Consider the following 18,993-nt stretch of genomic DNA (forward strand, 5'->3'; position numbering starts at 1 on the left):
GGAGGGGGCAGAGGTTGGGGGAGCGGTCAGGGGGCAGGGAATGGGGGGGTTTGGATTGTGGGTGTTCTGGGGGGGGTGGATAGGGTCAGGGCCGCCCAGAGGGGGCGGGGCAAGAGGGCGCAGGAGCTTCTTCGCTCCCGGTCTTCGCCAGCGGGGGGGTCCTTCCGCGCGGGGGCGGACGGACCCCCCACTGGCGAATTACCACCGAAGTGGGACCCGCCGCCGATGTGCAGCCCGGTAATTCGGCGGCAGGGGGCCCTTCCATTCCAGAACCCACCGCCGAAGTGCCCCGAAGACCCGCGGTGGGGACCCCCCCCGGCCGCCGAATTACCGCCGAAGATCGGGCTGCACTTCGGCGGCGGGTCCCGCTTCGGTGGTAATTCGGCAGCGGGGGGTCCCGCCGCGGGTCTTCGGGGCACTTCGGCTGCGGGTCCCGGAACGGAAGGGCCCCCCGCCGCTGAAGACCCCGGGCCCCTGGAATCCTCTGGGCGGCACTGAGCTCTTCTGATCTTCCAGCTGTTCAACCAGCCCATTCATCCCACAAGCATTCCAGGAGGGAGGGGGAAAGCCACTTCACAGGTATTCAAAGAGTGAGAGGAGACGTGAGGGGAGGGGTGGGGGGGGAGAGAGGAAAGTGTAACAGACCTTTTGAGCATACAGGTTATACATAGCATACAGATCACTGGTGCTCCTACAACAGATTTCAGCCATGCTTTCAAGGACAGACACACAGCACACAGGACATGCTAGATTGGTTAGTGATTTTTTAAAAGCTTGTTATAAACTCGCTTTCTGTAGGCACAGTATGAGTGAGGCATGTGGTCTGGTCTGGAGGAGCTCTGACCATCTGGTCAATCCAGGGGTTTACAGCTGTGACACTCTTGACTCCCAGAGATTTCTTTCGATTCATCCACCCCAAGCCTATCAGAGAGCAGGAACCAGCTCCCACCTCTAGGGAGCCTAAAATGTAATTCTGGGGGACTGAAAACTATGTATACAACCTCACAGTATAGTTACATTAGGGAGACAGGACAGCTTAACCACACTTCAGGAAATATGGGCCTGATAACTTGAGGCCTGCTCCTGCAATTCTGCCTCACACAAATAGTCCTTAGTACTAAATAATTAATTACTAAGTAAAGCAGTGTCCCCTTCACTTCCCTGAGACTAATAACATGGATAAGGTTTTACAGGGTCTGTTCTAGTAGCATTCTCACACCATAAATGAATAATCTTGATGATTTACAGTTTTTTGCCTAGAAAACAATATACCCTTCCTACAAAATATGTCTACTTTACCATCAGAAACATGAAAAATATGGACATGATTGATTAAGATAATTGTGACTGTAATTTCTCCTTGTCCTCTCTCTCCCTCCCCCTCCCGTTTCCACTCCCCTCCCCGCGATCTGTTTGTTATGCCCACTTGTAGTGCCTGGTCTTCACCAAGATCGCTGTTTCCTAGAAACATGGTAGCATGTTCAGGGGAGTGAGGTGGGTGGGGGTCAGATGGCTGAGAAGTATGCACAGCTGGGCAGGTGCTGAGAGAGGGACAAAACAGACAGAGGTGGGGATGAAATGAAAAGTACAAACACAGCAAGTGTGATTAACTTTTGTTCAGTAAAGGACAAAACAGGTATCACACTGGAAAGACGGTTTAAAATAACTGACATGAGGCTCTTGAATGGGAGGGTCAAAGTGCGCTATGGGACTTTAGTGCGTAGCAGCAAGCCCCACACAGCCACTTGGTGCACGCCCCCCCCCAGCTCGCTCCACATTAACTCTCAGCATAGAAAAGCCCTAAGCAAGAACTGTAGCATTTATAGTAGCTGTTTAGAGCCAGCCATAGTTTAGACAGGCCACCAGGGGGCCATTTGTGAGAAGCATAAAAGCTGTCAGCTAGCAGGAAATGAAGGTCACTTGGTCACTTCCCCTAGTGTCCCAAGTCTCTGCACATTCAACAATCACCCCCCTGTCCCCAGGAGACAATTTAAGGAAGAGAACAGAGGACATTTGTTCACTGAGGGGCAAATCCAGCACCTTTCTCAGTGGCCACAGTGACCCTTTAATCCTCTGTGCAGGAGTAGGCTGGGTGTGTGAGATGCTGTGCAGAGGGTGGGTCTCTCTCTCATCATTAGAGTTAGGCTGGATTAGTCTCCACGAAGAAACTCCACAGCCATTCTGTGGCCTGGGTAAGGAAGAGTCCACCACCTTGTGCATCAGCCCAGCACCTGGCCTCCTTACTGAGTGGGGGCAGAGAAGAGGGTTTCCCACAGGGTTAGTTTAGTGGTTTCATGTCAAATGGAGTTTGAGTCTTTAGATGTTTACTATGATTTGCAGCTCAGAGAGACACTTCAAATGGAATACAGAGTAATACCAGACAATGGGCAGAAATGCATTGCTGCCCAACTCCTGGCATAGCAGCAGTAACAAAAGGACCATAAGAGAGGAGTTTGCTTACGATATTGTCTTTAGTTTACAGTTTGGATCCTTCAGTCCTTGACACAATGAGACTGGAGTTGAATTTCTCAGCTCTTTCGTCTGTTGGCTCCTAGAAGAGAGAATGGAAGTTTTAAATATCATTTCCTACTGGAAGATTTCCTATCGCCTTCCCTGAAGATGGGGGGTAGGTTTTATTCCACAGCTGACATTTATTATCCTATTTAAAAAAAACAGAGAGAGAGAAGCATCTGAAGACACGACAGTCTATTGTTCTGATGTCACATTAGCTATTCATTCCTAATGTCAGTGTAACCCACACTAGCCCTCTGTAGCATTTGTCACATCTAGTGGCTGGGCTATGTAAAAGAGAGTTATGGGTGAGCTGCTGCTTTCAGTGAAAATCCTGCTATACCTTTTTAATTTGGTTTGGGAGAAGGAATATATCCCAGAAAAATGGAAAAGAGGGTTTTTAATCAAACTCCCTTAAAAAGAAGATTTGGATGATTGTAACAACTGACACAAGATTATATTGCTTTCAGTCCCAGGGAAAGTTTTCTGTGCTATCATCCTAAAATCAGAATTAACGAAAAGTGTGAATTTGAAATGGATTAGTTAAACCGCATTAAATCCCTGTGGCTTTTGGAAGTGAATTAAATTAAACCTAATTAAGGCCCCTTTAATTCTGAATAACAGCATCCACACAGGGATTTAATATAGTTTAACTAATCCACTTAAAATTCATACCTTTTAGTTAATTCAGATTAACTTTCCTGATGTCTCCATGTAGACAAGCCTTTAAAAGCCATAGACCGCAGACTTAGACAACAACAAGCTGGTTTTTGTCAAGGTTGAACTTATTTAGACTGCAGAACAAAACAAGAAATGGCAGCTGCCAGTACTCTTGGAATTTGTGGGTTTCCAAAAGGCTTTTGACCGTGTAGATAGGGAATTGTGGTGGCAGAGAAAATCATTGAACTTTTTATAAATTTGTGTCAGAATGCTCAGTGTGCCATGAGGATAAGCCAAAAGTTAGCAGACTGGTTTAATGTTAATGCTGGTGTCAGGCAAGGTTGTATCTTGTCCCTTACCTTGTTTGGAGTTGCTATTGACTTTGACAGACTGTCAGTTTGGAAATGGATATTGTGTGGGTACATAGGGAGCTTGAAGACATAGACTTTGCAGGTGACATTTGTCTTATAAATAAATAAGTTGAAGACATGCAGTGAAAGACAGATGGTCTTGCAAATTCTGCCAAGCAAGTTCACGTTATTATTAATCAATTAAATATAGATGTTATTAAAAATAATTTATGTATCAATAATTTTATCTATTTGAGAGATAAAGCCTTGAAAATCTTAATAAATTAACTTATCTGAGCAGCCTCATTCATGATATTGGTGATTGTGTTTGATGTAAAGCACAGAATAGGTGAATCGAGTACTGTATTTCAAATGCTCACTACAATATGGAAGTCAATTATGATTAGCAAAATCATCAAAACTTAAGATCTATATGGAGCAGAGTCCTGGAAAAAATAGTAAGTCCAATCAATGTAAATTTAACAGAGTTCTTTGCTGGTGTCTGCATAGACTATTTAAAGTAAAATGAGGGAACAGAATAAGTAGTGAAGAGGTGCTAGAATGGGCACAACTACCTATGACAATACAAGTAATATGGAAGAAGAGATGGACATATTTGTGGCATCTTTTAAGAATTTTCAATAAAAGGCTTCCCAAACAGGCATCTCTTTTTTGACTCCAGGGCAAGAGACAGAGAGACTGACCTAAAGGCACATTCTGTAGTTCAATAATGGCTGAAGTGGTATTATTACAGCTGAATATAAAAAACTTGGAAAAAAAGCCAAGCATAGGGATGACTGGCACTATTGGATGTCTGCCTTCCACCCCAAAGGTGTACGAAGGATGATGATGATGATGATGATGCTTTCAGGCTAATGGACCTGTTCCTTTAATTTGGAGTCAAGGAGGCTAATCTCTAGAGGGACAGACATTTTACAGTCCCCTTCCACACACACAGCTATTACAAGAAGCACTGGATGGAAAAAGGGTAGACCTTTCCATGGAAAATTTCACTTTTTGAGAACATGTTTTGCCTCAAACCAGGGTGAAACATCAAAACCACAGGCACTCTGTCTGTCCATCTCCCAGAGCTAGGTGAGAGGTGGGGATGCACTGTGGGTCCTCTGCCTTCCTCTCCCCCAGAGCTAGGGGGAGGCAGAACAACCCCGCACACTGCCAAGGCAGCCCTCTGGGAAAGCTTTTGTCAATTTCACTAACAGAAATTGAAACTCACAAAAGCCTTCCAGGCAAGCAGCTACTTTCTATTTCCTCAAAATAAAATCTGGGGGGGAGGGGTTGGACAAAACTAAAATCCTCATGGAAAATTTCAGTTTTGCAAACAGCATTTTTCAATCAGAAAAAAATTTTTTTCTTCCAGATCTAGTTACCAGGACCCGGGACACAGATTCCCATATGTTACACTGATCCTTGTCTGCAGTGTTCGCCTCTTGGGTCCATTAGCAACTGGAGTAAGTTAGTGCGCTATATGGTAGATCTTTGGATCCTCAGATCTGAGAGCAACAATGGAAGGGACCCTAATGCTTTGCAGTAGCGACAGCAGCCTGTGAATTGCTCACTGCTTCCAGCTCCTGCCCTTAACTCAGGATCTGAATCCATGCAGGAGGAGACTATCCCAAATAATGCCCCTTTCACATTGTCCCATAACTGAGCTGAGGGAAGGGGGTGGGCAGGAAACATCTGGCAGTTAAGAGCTGCACACATTACTATCCAGAAGAGAAGAAATCAAGGATACTGCCCAACAGAGCCTACACACAGATCAATATCTCTTCTCTCCAGGAGGGAGAATGCAGTAGCTCTGCCTCCATCAGCAGCAAGGTGGTGCTGTATTGTAAGATGTCGACTAATGGCTGGGAAACACCTGTGACATGGCCAGTAACTAGGCAGTGCAGGAAACAGCATGGCTTGGATTGTAGCCTTCGGGAAGATGCTAAGGCTAGTGGAGAGGGAACAAGAGGTGATTGCTTGAGGGCTTCAGGCAGATGCCTGGCTGCCAGTACAGAGTCCAGGAGCAGCAGGAGCTGAGCTACAGTCAGCTTCCATTTGCGAGTCTTCTGAATTGTCTGTTGCTAATCCTGCTGTGAAGGACTGGGGCGAAGTGGGTCTGTCCTAGCGGTCACAGCTGGGCTGAGCTCTGCTCACTAGGGATGGAAGTTGCCAGGCAGGAGTTGGAGGAATCAGTCAAGGTCAGCCTGGAGATCAAGAGACCAAGCAAACTCTGGCATTGCAGCAGGCCAAAATCTGCATAGCTCCCCAGATAACTTCCTGGGGCAACCCCTGGGGTTAAATAGGGCACCTGGCCAATCAGAGGACCACAGGGTGCCATCACTCTGAGTCTCTTGGGTAGTACGTCCTGCAGCGACAATTCTCCATGGGGCTCCCTGGCTAAGTCTCTGCATGGCCTCCTTCTGGCACTGTGGGAATATCAGCTGTCCCAGGTGCTACAAACCCAGGTTCTTGTCCTTATACCTTCTCCTTTTGCTGTTCAGCTGTTGGTGGGGCTGAGGAGGTCTACCTCATTTGCTACTGTGAGAAGGGTGTAGGACAGGACAGGTCACTTATTCAGAGCTCTATAGATCTCTGGGTAACTGTACCACACAAACAACATGCCTTTTGATAGGGTCAAATGCACAGAGGAAAAAATATGGACCTCTCTTTTCAAAAGCAGCAAGTCTGAAAAGGACTTGGAGTTATGATGGAGAACCAACTGCCTATGATCTCCCAGTGCAGTTTATGGCTAAAAGGGCTAATGGGATCATTAGATGTATAAACAAGAGTGTATTGAGTAGGAACAGGGAGGTTACATTTCTCCTCTATACAGCACTGGTGAAGCTAAAATGTTTGCTCCATTTCCAGTGTCCAGCTTCTTCAATGCAGACAGGTACTTAGCTAACCACTCCATACCATAGGAGCTAACTTCCTCATCCTTCTATCTGATCTAAGCTAATTTTCCAGGAAGCTAATGGGTCCCAGCTGTTTCTAGGTTTTTCTGCTTAACCCTCGCTTCCCTATTCCTGCCTACTCTGGAGTGATGAGGTTTTCTGACCCAGCTACCTCAACCTGACCAGAGCCAGGGGGATAGCATAACCTCATCTTACTGGGAAAGACCAAAACAAATCTGCAAATATCTTATAAACCTCTGAAAAAGGGGATTATAATGGTGACATGATAAGATACCACTCTAAGGATTTACAGATTTATATTAAATAAACTCAAGTATCAGAGAGGTAGCCGTGTTAGTCTGGTTCTGTAAAAGCAGCAAAGAATCCTGTGGTACCTTATAGACTAACAGACGTTTTGCAGCATGAGCTTTCGTGGGTGAATGCCCACTTCGTCGGATCTTGCATCCGACGAAGTGGGCATTCACCCACGAAAGCTCATGCTGCAAAACGTCTGTTAGTCTATAAGGTGCCACAGGATTCTTTGCTGCTATTAAATAAACTGTGATACTTACCGAGGAAATAACCATTTCCGTAGCTTTGCTCTCCATCCTTCTTCTCGTTCTCCAATCCCAAGTATACAATTACATAGGTAAAGTGATTGCTTACTACAACAATTCTTCACACAGAATGAAAGAGCAATTTCATCCATTATTGTAAGTCTGATGTGTTCCAATCTAATTTCTTGGAAATTATCCATTGCACTTTTTGCAAACTCTTCATCCTGAATCTCATACAAACAGTGAAACAACTCAAGCTGGTCATGCAGTTCCTCAGAGGTCTTATAGGGCAGAGAGGAGATTTTTTTAGCTTCTGCTTCAAACCACTTCAATAAATCCAGCTTTCTTGCAAATGATGCTTTACAATGTAACTTTTCCTCCATGTAATTTAGTCTTTCTTTATTTAAGAGACCAAACAAGAAACGTACGGTTAACATCAAATCATTATTTTTAGATGTTCCATAAAGGTTTAGCAAGTGGTTCATAGAAGTCAATGATTTTTCCATTGTCTCTTCATCTTTCTCTAGCACATAGAACAGAGCTGCAAAAAAATCTTGGAAAGTTAAGTGAATGAAGCTGTACACACTTTCACGTCCTATATCTTTTTTAAAAATATTTTTATTCAGAAAGAGAGACTGAATGGTAGACAAAGATAAATTGTATTTTTTCAGGTCACCTTCATCAAACAGTATTTTCTCTTCTAAAATTCCATCTGCAGCCAATGAGCAAAGCTTCCACAGGTTAGTTTTAGACTCTTGCAAATGCATTGAGTCATTGAAATGATCTGTTAGTAAATAGGCCAGAAAAAGCAAATATACTGATGTGATTGTTTTTGAAGTTTGTGCAAGATCTTCCCTTCTTTCCATCTGTTGCTTCATAACCGTGCAGATGATCCAACACACAATTGGGATAAAGCACATGGTGAAGAGTATTTCATTTTCTTTGACAAAATTAAAGACTTGTGTTGCTTTTTTTTCATCACAAAAGAATTTATGAAAATATTCTTTCCTGTCATCTCCAGAAAATCCCATTATCTCTGCATAACATGGACGTTTCAAATTATTTTTTAGTTTCTCCAGAGCAGTTGGTCTTGTAGTGATCAGTAAGCAGGATTTTTGAAGAACTTCCTTTCTCAGTAAACTGCACAGTATGGTTTTCACCGGCTTCTTCTCAAATAGGTCAGTGCACAGACCAACTTCATCATCTAGCAAGGAATTCAATTCATCAAAACCATCTATTATGAACAGGAGTTTTTCTGGCTTCTCAAAGATTTCTTTAATTGGTCCTTTTCCATTAGGACAATTGTCTAAAACCAAATCAGCAACACTTTGCTCTTCAGTAACACGATTTATTTTTCTACAGTTTATATAGAAAACATAATCAAACTTTTTCTGATAGAGTTTTCCAGCTGCCCAGTCCAACATGATCTTTCTTGCTGTCATTGTTTTCCCAATTCCAGCAGCACCCTGTAACACCACAGTTTTGGGGCTTATTTTATTTCTATTGAGGTCAAATAAAACACTAATCTTAGTGAGGCTGGGTTGTTGAGCCATCAATTCTGCGTGTCTCCTTCCTCTGGTGATTATTTCATGTTCTTTCTCCTCTCGCTGCCAATGTTCCTTTACAATAAGCAGTTTTATGTATCTTTTGTCCAGACTCACATATTCACCCAGGTGAGCATTCCTGTCTTCTACTACTTGGTATTCTTCTTGCATATGTTCTCTATACTTCTTCTGGTAATCTAATTCAATGACAGTGGCATGAAGCATTAGACATATTGAGTACAGTTGTTCAAACAAAGGTCATGTGAACTGCCACTCATTGGTTATATACAAAAGTTGGGCAGCACAAGATATTGGTGGCATTCTATTCTTTCCTTGCCCTCTTTCACCCAGCATTCCCACCATCATGTGACTTGACATTTTGCTAGAATTTTACATGTTAAAAATAGTCTCTTGTCTTTTATAGTTTAATTATTTTGTCTGTAATCATCTCTCACCTTGGTTCTGATTCAGCAAAGCACTTAAGCACAGACAGAAGTTCCATTAAAATAAATGAGATTTGAGCATGCGCTTAAAGTTAAGAGTTTGATTAAGTGATTTTCTGAATAAGGATAATTTTGGTCATTCCTTTTTTTGTTCCTTCTGATCTTTTTTTTAATTTCTGTTTTATTTTTCTATTATCCTCCTCCCCCTTGTCTTCTTTTTTATTCTTCTACTTCTCTTCTTGCTCCTGGTTATGTTTTCTCTCCTCTCCTGTTTGCTAGCTCTTTTAATCCCTTTCCATTTAACTCACCTCTAGATGCTCTTCTCTGCTTCACCCTCCACCCCCATTCCTTGCTACTGCCATTCCAACCACTGGAGGATAGGATTGGACGCTGGTATTTAGTCATGGTCCCATCTTTAATCCTGAGTAGTGCAGTATGGGAAGTGGAGTGCCAGTGTTTCAGTGGACAGCTGAGTCGCTTATGAAGGCCCTGTCTTCTCAATGGGCCAAGACCCCTAGCTTGACTTCATTTTCCATGGTGCACCACGATTTTGTCTCTTGCTGACCCACGTGGTGCATTATGGGAGATGTAGCCCAGAAAGGGAACCTGTCCAATAGAGAAGAAAAGGGTCATGAGGCACATGAACTATGACTCACATACAGCACTCCAACAGCATTTCAGAATGCTATATTAAGAGTGTTAAAACATCCTTTAAAACTGGGGTGCTCAACCTTGGGCCACTGCTTGTTCAGGGTTAGCCCCTGGTGGGCCATGAGACACTTTGTTTACCTGAATGTCCGCAGATATGGCTGCTCGCAGCTCCCACAGCACCTGCATATGAAACCCAACAATCAAAATGAGAACAGAGTATTACAGCCCAGAGGAAACTAGACTATTATGTGCCACAGGTCTGAGGCCTGAGGGTCCACAACGGCAGGGAATTGATTAAGTGAGATGCACCCAGATAATCCTGGCAAGCAACCCACACCCACACACTGCACCGGGAGGTGGAACCCCCCCAGTCACGGCCAATCTGACCTGCTGCTTTACATGCATGTTAGAAAATCCTGTCCAGGGTTTTATCATGGCATTGCCACCTCACTCATACAGTGTTGCTGATGCTATTGCTAGAACAGGGCTAGATTGGACCTGGCATTTATGCAGATGTGGAAAGAGAAGGCAGGGTCCTAATCGCACACCCTTGAAATTCCCACATAAGAACCAGGGATAATTACAGTACCTGCTCTCAGGGGAGCACGGGAACTGTATCCTTGGAGAAACCCCACACCCCAAAGGGGCAGTGAGAAGCAGAGAGGAGGTAGAACCCTAACTCTGTTCCCCTCCACATCAGACTGCTGAGCGGGATCAGCACACATGGGATAATATTAGAGTTGGTTAGAATTTCTCCCCATCCCCTCGCATGGAAAATTTTGAGATTTTGCTAGAAAACAAAACAAACAACAAAACCTTGAAAGCCAAAAAGTTTTGGCTGAAAACCAAAATTTTGATTAAAAAATATGCTGCTGCAATGTGTTATGGTAATTGTAGTTTATTTGCCTTATGCTCCTGTTCTCTTCTAGGGGCCAAGATCCCTAGCTTGACTTCATCTTCCACGATGGACCATGTTTTTCTCTCTTGCTGAGCCACCATGGCTCATGATGGGAGATGTAGTCCAGAGAGGGAGCCTGGCCCATATAGGAGAAAGAGGTCATGAGGCACCTGAACTATGACTCCCATACAGCACTCCAGCAGCATATCAGAATCAATTTTTTTCTGTTTTCATAAGAAGTTTGTTTTTCCCATGGAATGCTGACAATTTTCATACAGAAGAATTGTTTTGACAAAAACCCAATTTTCTGTTGACAATTTGCTGTACCAATTTACTGTTAGTCACACTTCCCATGCATGCAAAGCAGCTCAAGAAGATTGTGGTTGTTAAGAATAAGGGAGTGAATGTCTCTTTGATCATTGCTGGTCAGGAGCAAGGCTTACCAAAATTTCCTGAGCTTAAAAGCACTTGCACCAGTCTTCCGAAAGCGTTTCTTTGATCCAAGAATTCACAAAACATTGGCTATTGAAATGCCGGTCTCACCTAATTTATCTATTATGGGTTTTTTCCCAATATTTTCATTGTTAAAATGATGTAAAAAGGTCAAAGTTTCCCAAATGTAAAAACTAGTTAATATTTGTCCCTTAGCAGTTTCCCTCTTCCAGCAAAATTAGCATTCCCTGCTGCTGCTGTCACCACAAGGAATTCGTGTATCTCCCTTCAAGAGGAGTCATGCTGGCCCAAGGAGGCTCAACAGTGATGTTGCAAAAATCTCTCTGAGATGTGCAGACGTGCCCTGTGCCCTCCAACCCTGTCTTGCTCCCGCATTCCCTTGCAGCACAGCTCCAATGGAGCCCCAGCGTCCCAGGGTTCTGCCTGCATAGACAGAGCTCTGATAAACAGCCCATAAAGCCCCAGGTCAATAGGACTTAGTGGGGAAAAGACATTCCCTTCCACTTCCCACCCTGGCCTTGCATTGGTCTTACTCCTACTCCTCAGCTTTCTGCCCTAGCTCATTTCCCGCTCTGTATGGATCACATACCCACCACGATTGCACCAGCATACATGGAGCTGACCTCTGGGCTCTGGGAAGAGTTAACCCTTAGGTACATCTCAAACAGATCTATGTAATTCTGTTGTTAAAGCATACTGGGTGTATTAAGGTCCCTTCAGCCTCCTGCTACAGAAATCCTGACAGCTGCTTCATCCTTTCACTCCTCGTGATTGGTTTGAGGTTTAAAGGCTGTCCTCATAGGAAAAAGGTTTAGAACAGGGGTCGGCAACCTTTCAGGAGTGGTGTGCCAAGTCTTCACTTATTCACTTTAACTTAAGGTTTCACGTGCCAGTAATACCTTTTAACATTTTTAGAAGGTCTCTCTCTATAAGTCTATATTATATAACTAAAGTATTGTTGTATGTAAAGTAAACAAGGTTTTCAAAATATTTAAGAAGCTTAATTTAAAATTAAATAAAAATGCTGATCTTACGCTGCTGGCCCACTCAGCCTGCTGCTGGCCTGGGGTTCCATTCACCTAGTTTGGCAGCGGGCTGAGCGGGGACTGCGGGACCCTGGCTGGTAAGGGGCCAGCAGCTGGGTCCCCAGACCAGCAGCAGGCTGAGCAGGGCCAGTGGCCAGGACCCCAGACCAGGGGTGCAGGTGGTAATGTGTGTGTGTTGGAGGTGGGTACAGGAGCTCCCGTTTGGTGCTCAGAGTGGGGGTGGGAGGGCTAGGGGGGGTGCAAGAGTCAGGGAATGGGGTGTGGGGGGCTGGGTATGTGTGGGGGTGCAGGAGTCAGAACGGGGGCTGGAGGTGTGTGAGGGGGTGCAGGAATCAGGATGTAGGATGGCTGGGTATGTGAGGGGGGTTCAGAATTCAGGGCTGGAGTTGTGTGGGTTTCAGGGGTCAGGGCAGAGGGCTGGGTGCGTGGAGGGGATGCAGGGGTAAGGGCAGAGGGCTGGGTGTGGGACGGGGTTCAGGGGTCAGGGCAGAGGGTTGGGTATGGGGGGGTGTTTCAGGGGTCAGGACAGAGGGCTGTGGGGGGTTCTGGGGTCATGGCAAAGGTTGGGTGTGTATGTGGGGGGTTTCAGGGATCAGGGCAGAGGACTGGGGTGTTTGGCTCATGGGGGTGCTCCCAGCACCCTGCCATGAGCAGCTCACGGCAGGGGGCTGGAGGGGATATGCCTGATTCCACCCCTTTCCCCAGGGCCCCGTCTCCCCACCTCTTCTCTGCCTCCTCCCCAGAGCAGCGAGCACACTGTGGCTCTGCTCCCCTTCCCCCTTGCAAGGGCAATCAGCTGATTGGCGCAGGGAAGGAGAGGAGGAGGGGCAGGAAAGCAGCACTCTCGGGGAAGAAGCGGGGGAGGGGGGAGTTTGGCTGCTGGCAGGACCAAGCTTCTGCCTCCTGCCCCCACAGAAGAGAGTGGTGGGCAGAGGGACTGAATGGGGCCAGGACCCCAGCAGGCAGCAGGGAGCAGTGTGCCATTAAAAACTGGCTCGCATGCCGTCTTTGGCACGCGTGCCGCAGGTTGCCAACCCCTGGTTTAGAAACTTCAACTAACAAGAACAAAAAGACATGAGATCTCCCTTTAGGGACAGATGCTCTGCTGTGCACCATATCTGCAGCCACAGCAGTGTTTGGTTGTTCTTCCCTGCAGGCCCCCTGACGGCAGCTCCCAGATTCTGAGGCTGGTGGCTAGTTCTCAAATGGTCTGAACTTGAGGGTTGTTCTAAATTACACCAGTCAGCTGTGATCCCCAGGGGCCAGTAGAGCTGCAGGAATTGCTGGAGCACAATAGTGCTCATTCCACGCCTTGTGTGCTAGGGACTGCATGAGATGCTGGCACAGGAGCAGCATCTGTGCTAGCTGGGATTCCCCTTCCGCTTTCTGCTACACTTCTTGAGCCATCACACTGGGCAAAGGAGTAGAATACAGGGGAGTCTGGTTTTGTACTGCCAGTTCCCCCAAATCGCTTGCTTTCACCCCTATTTCTTATTCTCAGTTTCTCCACTAAGATCCAATCTAAAAACTGACCAGGAACACCATGCCATTGGTCACAGCTCACTCTTCTGATGTTGCTTGACTGAACACTATAGTATAGCAACTTGTGTGTTCCTTTGAATCACTCTGTCTCTCACTGGCTTTCCCTTGGGACTTGGAACCTACTCGGTATTATTAACCGACTGCAGCTGTTCCTGCTTCTGCTGTATCTTCTTAGGGGGGGTTGGCGGGAGGGGGAATATTGAAGAAGAGTTTCCTAGGAGTCATGACAACTTTGTTTCTTCCATGACCTTAGCAGCAGACTGTCTCAGATTGATCTGACTGAGGATTTCAGGGGTTATATCCATCACATCCTCCCTACAGCATTCTAACAGGTGAGGCACAACATCTAACATATTGGCTTTATCTCACCACGGGGGATGTTATGTTTTCCATCATCATCAGATTATGAAATTAAAAGATTTAAATACAAACTGTCTGAGAGATTGCCCAGTTTCTTCACAACAAGGTGCCTGCTTAATACAGCTCACAGTAACCAACAAATAAATGCTTCCCGCATTGCATTCTGGGGGATAATAAACACACACTCTGGGGGACTGTCCAGGGCAGTGAATTCCAAAGGCCTCTAGGGAGAGCCCCACTGCCAGCCCTGGAGCTTCCATCTCAGGGACCCTGGGCAGAACCAGCCCAGCTGAGCTTCACTGTCACCCTGGGTGAGAGGAACAGGAATGACTGTAACAGGAGATTGAGTTTAACTCACAACAGAGCACATGGAGTCTAACTAAAGAGTGGATCTTCACTGGCACTGACTCTTACACTCATGTGGGACACTGCAAATCAGCTGGGTGCCTTTGGAAATGCAGCTCTCCCGGTTTGCTGGATCCTTGACTGTTCGTACTGCACTGAAGTTGGTTTGTTTGTTTGTAATGAAAAATATCCTTGAAGATGAAGTTCCTGTTTGGAACCCCAGAAACTTCTCATGGGGCCAATCAGCTGTTTGGTGAGAATTTACTGGGCCAGACTCTCTGCTGTGATCAGTTTCTAATTACACATCCTTGATTCTATGTCCCAAATGCAGCACAGGTTAGAGCAGCCTGGGAGCTGTTCTAACTTGCCAGCTACCAATGGTCCTCAAAGAACAGTCCCTCAGCTGGGGATGCACTGCAGCTATTCCTCTCCCCACCTCTCTGTCTGTGACACTCTCTCTGCACTGCTTTGTTGGCTCCACACCCACTGGGGACTCCCCCACACTGGGGATTTCCTCAGATGGAGAGTTACAGGTTGACTCTGCTCCCCTTGTGCCAGCTGAGTGGTGAAAAGGGAGTGGAGCAGGTCTGCTCTGAGTCCCCCTCATTTCCAGCTGGGATTCAGAACTTGTCATTCCTGCCATCAGCCTGTTTTTCCTTCTGCGCCTGCTGTCCTGGGGGAGACTCCCAGGTTTTAGAGTAACTTTAGGTTTCTTACCTTTCTCTCTTTCTTCTCTGAGTTTTTCAGCAGCATCTCTGAAATTGAGCTGAGTGAAAACATCTATGGTTACATCCACTGCAGCCTCTGCACCATAGAATTGCATCAGGAGGTTCTTAGTCTTTATCCTGTTGGCATTCTGCAGCTGACCCCGGGAGATGTTACCTTTCCCCTTAAAGTCAGAGTGTAATAGTTTGTCTTTAAAACTTTTGAATTCTTCCTCAAGAAGGTTGTCAAGGGCATGCCCGAGCAGGTCACTGATTCTGCTTTGATTTTCCATCACCAGTATCAGAGAGTGGGGAGCTAAAATACAATGTAAAGTCCCATTATTAATAGTTAATATGGAATAACAACTCTTATTCCTATTTAGAGGGAAGAAGCATACCCTAGTGGTGAGAGCAGGGCACTGAGGTTTATAACTCCTCTGTATGTTTCCTCACAAGTGACTCACTGGAGAGGTTGTTTTGTCTTCTTGTGCCTCAGTTTACCTATCTGTAAAATGGGGACAATTGTGCTCCTCTAACTCACAGGGATGTCATGCAGCTTAGTTACTGTTTGTAAAGCCAGCTGATGTTTTAGGATGAAAGGCGCTAGAATAGTATTTATCATCTGAATGGATTTCCAAACACTGGGTTGGGGATACCTAATTCAGAAAATATCCTAGCACAATCTGGAATCTGTGTACCAGAGTCCTGGGGTAAATGTGTCCTGAGAACCAGTGCTAGCTTGGAAAGCCTCAGGGGTATTTTGGACGTTTATGACATACTGATCAGACCCCATAAAGCGAGTGGATAAACTATAATTGCATCTGTCAAGGTTCCTTCCCCACTCTGAACTTTAGGGTACAGATGTGGGGACCTGCAGGAACACCTATAAGCTTAACTACCAGCTTAGATCTGGTTTTGCTGCCACCACTCCCAAATACTAACTCCCTTCTCTGAATAGTCTTGAGAGACTTCTTCACCAAGTCCCTGGTGAACACAGATCCAAACCCTTGGATCTTAACACAAGGAGAATTTAACCATCCCTCCTCCTTTCCCCCACCAATTCCTGGTGAGTCCAGATCCAATCCCCTTGGATCTTAAAACAAGGAAAAATCAATCAGGTTCTTAAAAAGAAGGCTTTTAATTAAAGAAAGAAAGGTAAAAATCATCTCTGTAAAATCAGGATGGATAATAACTTTACAGGGTAATCAGATTCATAGAACCCAGAGGAACTCCCTCTAGCCTTAGGTTCAAAGTTACAGTATACAGAGGTAAAATCCTCTCAGCAAAAAGGAACATTTACAAGTTGAGAAAACAAAGATAAAACTTACATGCCTTGCCTGGCTATTACTTACAAGTTTGAAATATGAGAGACTTGTTCAGAAAGATTTGGAGAGCCTGGATTAATGTCCTGTCACTCTTAGTTGCAAGAGCGAACCACCCCCAAAACAAAACAAAAGCCTTCCCCCACACCAAGATTTGAAAAGTATCTTGTCCCTTTATTGGTCCTTTGGGTCAGGTGTCAGCCAAGTTATCTGAGCTTCTTAACCCTTTACAGGTAAAAGGATTTTGGTGTCTCTGGCCAGGAAGGATTTTATAGTATTGTACACAGGAGGGCTGTTCCCTTCCCTTTATAGCTATGACAACATCAGATTGAAATTAGCCCATTCCAAGGCAAAATGCAGAGATTGATGAACTTAGCATTAGCCAGAAAGCTACAAACTAGATCTGGAGGCCCTTGTTTGATTTGTTTCTCTCAGTTTTCTTGGTGTTCAAACACAGATGCACAAAAAAAATATCTAGGTGGAAGAACAGAAAAGCTTTGAACAAATGGCTATTTCCTCAACAAAGTAACTAAAACATCTTCAATTAAAACTGATCTTCAATGTTTCCTTGATTTTTATAACAGCCCTCAAACGACAGCATATTGCTTAGTCACTGCACAAGGATGTCAGTCAGTGATTTCCCTCCACTCGTCATGGGATATTGGGAAGGATCTGAAATGGCAAATTAGAGGATTTAAGCTAAAATGGGGACAATTTATTTTATTTATTCTTTGTTGAAAAATGAATGGCATGCATAGCCCTGTAGGGCATAGAAAGAAATACAGCCCCATGCACCTACTGGTATCATAAAGTTGCAGGAACAGCTATAAGGAAACATCCAGCAATTAACCAGTTAAATGGTTCTGTTCAGAGGATTTCACAATCTCAAGTCTGTAGGCCACAAAGAGGAAGGAGCTGTGGGGGAACTCTACAAACGTAACCGGAGGTGAGGTTTTCAGGCACCCTTTCCCATAAAAGTTTGAAATACCATGGGCAAGAGCCTGTGTTTTAGGCAATTTTAAGGCAAGGCCGATTCTCACATCACCTCTGGATGTGTCTGCCCCACTCACGCTCGCCGTCTCTCAGGTGCATTGTGGCGAGATTCTGACCCCTCTGGCAATCCCCACATGCTGCTCAGATTCTCACCCCCACAAAAAAGGAGAGAAAACAAACAATGGAGTGCTTATAGCTTACAAGGAAACTGGCCTAGTCAGTTGAGGTGGAGCAATAGATAAGGGATAGGGGTCACAGGAAAAATAGGGAGGGGACAGTGCCTGCCTAGGGCTTAAAACAGGGGGAAGGGACTGGCTGAGTGTCCTGATAGCAGAGCTGGCAGAGAGCAGAGCTAAGGAAACTCCGGGGATGGTGAAAATCATCTCAGTGCTGTGTAAATCTTTACACTCTTAGGGGAGAAAGTGTTAACTGATGCCCCAGCTTTCAAAGCTTTTTAGACAAGTTTTCATGTCAAACACCAGCAAAAGGCAGGTTCAAGTTGTGTCCTTTGCATGTTTCCCAGTAGTGATAATACAAAGCAGCCACATGGGCATAGTTGGGTTCCAAATAACAGTTCTGACCTGGGGCTAACTTGAAACAGAACAACAAAATGTTACCCTTGGAGGGGTGTGTGACTGACAGTATTTTGGTCACTGGCAGGTAGCCCTGTCAAAAATCAGGTAAGCCTTGGCCAGAGGTACCCAGGGAACATGCAGCTCACAGTCGCCATTATGAGCACTGGTCTGAGAGATTCCTGTAATTGTGTCGGAGAGTTGGGCATTTGTGGCATCTGCTATTCATTAGCCAGAGAGGTCAAACAAAAGTTGGGTCAAAACTTCCAAAAGGAGTTTTTAAAAATGTGTCCTCTACACTTTACTAAAGAGTTGATTTTTTTGTTTGTTTGTTTATTTGGGAGGGGGAGGGGGATTATAGAACATTACAATTGCTTAGGGAAAGCCACTGAATTTTGTTTGGAGAGGAAATTCAAACAATAAAGTGTACAGAAGAGGGACTGAAGTCCTCCTTTAAGTGATTTTCTCAATGCCAAATTCCTCCATATGTTTACATTAGAACTACAATGTTCTCTTTGTTCTCTTTCCAGTGCGTAGATCTGCAAATATGTTTGCAAAATAGAACAAAATTTAGAACACTTTTCTTCCTTAAGGAGATTGAATAAAGACACAATTATGAGATTACAGACACTGTATTTCTAGGAGAAAACAAACAGCTCAGATCTCCACTTCTCTCCTAATAAGAGATTTAGAATCACTTCTTAAAGCTGTATCTAATATGATTTAGTTCATCTGCAATATAATGCAGTCTGTGCTTAACCTGCATCGCTGAAGAAAGCTGGTTTGGAGTGAATTAGGCTTTTAAAATTCACCCCCAAAAGGAAGCGCAGAATTATTGCAACAAAAAAAATGTTCACATTTACAAGCAGCCCCTGTTTTCTGTCTGCTCACTCAGCTTGAAATAAATTCTCCTCATTTTTATTGATAAGCTGTGAAAGAAGAAACTATCTTACAATGTTCTGTTCCTCTTCTCTGCACATGGAGGGAACATAAGGGAGGACAGGAATATGTAGCTTGTGATAGAGGACATGTCTACACTGCAGCTGGGAACATGCTTTCCAGTGCAGGTAGACAGATATGTATAAAGAACAGGAGTATTTGTGGCACCTTAGAGACTAACAAATTTATTTCAGCATAAGCTT

General features: G+C 44.8%; 1 protein-coding gene across 1 annotated transcript in view; it reads right to left on the bottom strand.

Moving 5' to 3' along the window:
* LOC123368708 (NACHT, LRR and PYD domains-containing protein 3-like) overlaps positions 1-15,257 on the bottom strand; it is a 35,333-nt gene extending 20,076 nt beyond the window's left edge. Inside the window, exons 1-3 of the mRNA XM_045013753.1 lie at positions 14,978-15,257; positions 6,994-8,719; positions 2,462-2,551 (exon numbers count right to left, since the gene is read on the bottom strand). Coding sequence (XP_044869688.1) covers positions 2,462-2,551; positions 6,994-8,719; positions 14,978-15,257 — 2,096 coding nt within the window. The remainder of the gene's footprint in view (positions 1-2,461; positions 2,552-6,993; positions 8,720-14,977) is intronic.
* Positions 15,258-18,993: the final 3,736 nt, after the last annotated feature.

The sequence above is a fragment of the Mauremys mutica genome, chromosome 4, assembly GCF_020497125.1.
Source record: "Mauremys mutica isolate MM-2020 ecotype Southern chromosome 4, ASM2049712v1, whole genome shotgun sequence".
NCBI lineage: Eukaryota > Metazoa > Chordata > Testudines > Geoemydidae > Mauremys > Mauremys mutica.